The sequence below is a fragment of the Lactuca virosa genome, chromosome 5 (assembly GCF_052849685.1).
Source record: "Lactuca virosa cultivar CGN04683 chromosome 5, Lactuca_virosa_CGN04683_v6, whole genome shotgun sequence".
Lineage (NCBI taxonomy): Eukaryota > Viridiplantae > Streptophyta > Magnoliopsida > Asterales > Asteraceae > Lactuca > Lactuca virosa.
Window position 1 is genome coordinate 138,985,038 of NC_136430.1, and position 4,833 is coordinate 138,989,870.

General features: G+C 31.3%; 1 protein-coding gene across 1 annotated transcript; it reads left to right on the forward strand.

The window, feature by feature from the left end:
* The first annotated feature begins 3,865 nt into the window (after positions 1–3,865).
* Positions 3,866–4,228, forward strand: LOC145111795 (uncharacterized). The gene has a single exon (XM_079048046.1). The coding sequence runs from the start codon at positions 3,866–3,868 to the stop codon at positions 4,226–4,228; it is 363 nt and encodes a 120-aa protein (XP_078904172.1).
* The last annotated feature ends 605 nt before the right edge of the window (positions 4,229–4,833 follow it).

A 4,833-nucleotide genomic window follows, 5' to 3' on the forward strand; every position in this document is an offset into this window, starting at 1 on the left:
GGAGCCTATGGAGATTTTCTGTGATAGCAATAGTGCGGTTGCCTTAGCCAAGGAACCAAGAGATCATGGCAGATCCAGACATATTGGCAGAATATATCACTTCATAAGACACAAGATAGAAGAAGGACTCCTCGTGGCAAAGAGGGTATCGTCAGAAGATAACCCAACAGATCCCCTCACAAAGGGACTGACTAGGGTTAAGCATTTGCAGCATGCAAGGAGCATCGGGCTGAAGGACAATATTAGTTTTAATAATTAAATAGCTATTTATGAAACTTGTAAAATGTAATTGACATTTGATGATTAAATAAAAGTTGTTATTTGTTTATGAGTAAAGTGTTACTATCTTGTGTCAATCGTTTACTATTGTTTCAGCTTTGCATGTTTTGACTTCCAGAATAATTACTTTATTCAAACTCTCCACAGTCAATCATACTTTGGAAGTATGTATTAATCAAGATTGTCATGAATTGGGCGTGTAGATGTCTAAGGTGTTTAGACATAGCAAATGTTGCTGCAACATTCATGAGTGCTCATAAGTTCTGAGTATTGGATTAAACCCACACTTAGTTGTATCACTTAATGGAATTTATCTCGAGCGATCGTGAGAAGGTAATATCATATAAATCTTCAAACCTAGAGATATGAGTTGTTGACTATGAGTTGGTTGTACATTGATTGTACGAAAAGGCATCAGTAAATTGATGTTATAAAACATGCTCTTGTGTATGATTCAACAAGTAGATGGTACAAGCATATGAGTCGAAGTTTATCTTTTCCTTTTAGTCCTTGGAGAATTAAAATCGATATCTTGGGCCCCTCGATGATTTTGTTTTGACCTATGTGTCGGGCCCGGTCAAAACTGAATTGACGTGTTCAATTGAGTACTATGTCAAACAAATCGGAAATCGGGAAACAAACTGCTGGACAATAAGTACGACGTTGTTCCATGTATTTGTCTGGCTGATATCTTGAACAGAGGATTATGTGATCACTTATCTACAATGGTACTTCATAGTTCAACAAAGTTTTAAGAGCTACGATTGCTGGTCAATTCCTGAAGTCATACTTGCAACTATAGTTATCAGACTTATCCAAGTGGGAGACTGTTGGATAAGGTGTCTAAGTCCATAACTATATTTGGTATGTACTTGACCCGACCCGGCATGGTCCATATGGGTTGCACTTCACCGGAACAATTTGTATGGATAGTCTTTTAAGAATAGTATATTTATGATTTATTAATATATTATATGTTATAATATATTATTATGAAATCACATTATTTAATTAGTATTGATCAAGAATTAATTTGGAATTAATTTGGTGATCAAAAGAGACTAGTTAAATATGGATTCTAATAGTATGTGCCAATGGATTATTTAGGATGGGCTAAGCTTGCATGGAAGTCCATGGAGTTTTTAACCCATGGATCCTAAGTAAATGAAAGGTCATAGGTATTAGGGTTTACATGGATGTAACCCTAATCCTCCATACTATATAAAGATTTCCAAGGCTCTAGAAATCGACACTAGTGTGTGAGACTTGAAGCATAGCCGATTTTGTGAGCTTAGTATACTCTCTCAAGAACTTCCAAGTTGTTGTGGTGATTTGTGATTCCACTTGAGGCATTCACATTATTGGTGCTAGGCTCTTAAAGCTCCAATCAATCAACTACAAGAAAAGGTATGTATTTCTATCTAGTTTTTTTGTATGAGAACCTACAATTGCATGCTAGATAGGACAATGCTTTGGAAATCAAATTTTCCATGTATAATAGAGAAAACATAGTTCCAAAGCAATTAGGGTTGTATGTGCACCTTAAGGTTGTTAGGTTGCTCAAAACCCTTCATATGTATATACTTAGTCATATGCATATGCATGTGCATATGAATATGCATATGCATCTACTTATGCATATGCATATGCATCTACTTATGCATATACATATGCATATGCATATACATATGCATATGCATATATCATATACATATGCATAAGCATAATCATATTATACATATGAATATGCATATTTATATACTTATTCTTATGCGTATGCATATGTATATGCATATGTAATATTATACATATGGATATGCAATGCATACGCATTTGTATATACTTACTTTCATGCATATGTATATGCATATACATATGAATATGCATATGTCATATATATATATATATATATATATATATATATATATATATATATATATATATATATATATATATATATATATATATATATGGATATGCATATGCATATGCGTATGCATATGTATATGCAAATATTTAATCCTATTTATATGTATATGTATATTCTTATTCTTCTGCATACATATAGAGGCAATAAAAGTCTTTTTTTTATTTAAATATGCATGTGCATATGCACATGGTTTTTAAAAATATGTATATACACAAAAAAAAAGATGAATATGCATTAAAAATGCATTTTTTTTGAAAAAAATCTTTTTTTAAATATTAATTTCAAAATGTAAGGAATATTTTCGCTGATTTAAAAAAATATAAATAAAAAACATAAAAACATAAAAAAATTAATTTTTTTTACATAAGTGAAATAATACCTTATATTTCGCAATTCAGATTTAAAAAAAGAATTTTGAAAAGAATGCATTTTAATGCATATTCATATTTTTTTGTGTAAATATATATTTTCAAAAAATGTCCACACATATATATATATATATATATATATATATATATATATATATATATATATATATATATATATATATATATATTCTTATGTTATTCTATTCTAACTAATTATTGTGTGGTGATAGGAATGATTGTGAGCCAATCATTTTATTTATTTTTAGAAAGTGAATAATACATATTATTAAATTAAAGTTAATTAGAAAATACCATCTAATTTCATATTAAGGGTATTTTAGTCAATTAACATAAATTTAAAAAAGGAAAATTGCATACTTTAAAGGATAATAGATTCTATTAATTTTAAAAATCTGATTGTAGGGATGATAATTCCTAGATATTCTGACAGAATATGTTTATCAATATATTGAAAAATAACAAATATGCTTGAACCATAGAAGAATACACATTCTGACAGAATATATATATATATATATATATATATATATATATATATATATATATATATATATATATATATATATATATATATATATATATATATATATATAATGAGTTTTTTGAAGAATAACAAAAATTTGGATAGAAGTTCTATTTTTTATATTACATTCTTAGAATGATATAATGAAATCAAGGTAAAATACTAATACATTATGAGAGAATATTGTTATTAATCAATTCTAATAAAAAAAAATATATTCTTAATGAATAACAAATCAATTATGTAAGAGTACAATGTCAATGGCATTTTGTATGAATACATTCTGCTAGAATATATTGTCGTCCTTCCTTGTGTTCTTTCTTTTCCTCTTCAAAACCTAAAACCAGATGTCATCTGAGCTTAGTAACTGCATAAAGTCAGGAAAAAATTAGTCACCTCGATCACCATGTTTGTAAATTAATATGGAAAAAGTGAAGTATGGTTATTCATAGCTTAACAACTGTGTATATGCCTTAATTTGAAGCTGCAAGAACTTCACATAGTGGACAGCTTCTTCAAGCATTGTGCTAATGTCAACCTTCGTCCCATTTGCAACAAGGTTCTGAAGGACTTTAATCATAAAATTTATTCCATAATTGTTTTCATCATAGAGATCAACTGAATCATGATGATTACACACACCATTCTTCTGATGAGAGTGAGAATCATGAAAAACAACAAGAGCCCACATAAAAAGATCCGCCATTGAAGGGTTTCGGTGAAGAAAGCATCGATCTTGAACTCATGAGGCTTCATAATTTATGTGGCCCTCCGAGGTTTCTTTTCACAATCAACAAAGAAACCAGTTTGGATATGGAATCAGAAGGTAGAAGGGGTTCAAGAACAGTAAGTTTGAGTGAGCTTCTTCACACACCAGATACACCAATTTCGTTATCGCATTTTAAGAAGGCCACACAAGGTCCCAATTTGGAAGTTTATATGAATCCATTGTATGATTTTGACTCTAAGGATTTTGATTTCAACAAGATTAGATCTTCACCACCTCCCACGTTCAAATTCTTAAGAGATGCGGAGGAGAAATTATTGAGAAGATTGATGGAATTAGAATATGAGAAAAGGGCGAGTTTAAACCCAAAACCCCATTGATTCAACCCAAACATCCATTCCCGTCATCATCATAATCAATTTACTAGCAAACCCAAAACCCCATTGATTCAATCAAAATAAAGAGAAAGAAGAGCCCTTACCTATTAGCGATCGGAGCAGCAACCTCCTACCATTACCACCGTCTCTAGTCCCCTCTATCACAGAACCAACCTCCGATGCACTCACCTCCTATCAACCGGAGAAAAACCACCACCGAAGTGTCGATGCTTCCCCCCTTCGTTCTTCAACCTCGCCTACTGTTTTTGTTTGTATTCTTCCCATTAGACCCCTCATCAGACACTTCCCTTCACAACCTACTGTCGGAGGAGGAAGAACGCAACCCCACTGCTCCCTCACGTCCCCTTTTCCGGCTAAACGAGAAGAGGGAGAAGAAGACTGGGCGGCGACGACGAGGTGATGGTGGTCCGGGAGAATCGTACGAAGGACGGAATTATGGTGGGTCGATGCTGATATATTGTATATATTGTAGGGTTTTAAACTAAAATCCCTAATTAAAAGGGGATATTAAATGTTTTCAAAATTTACTAAAATTAAATAGATTAAACATTACTATTATACCCGTTAAATAATTTATTAATTATTTA

Coding starts and splice junctions, on each gene's coding strand:
- LOC145111795 (XM_079048046.1), top strand. CDS start 3,866: ATGAGGCTTCATAATTTATGTGGCCCTCCGAGGTTTCTTTTCACAATC.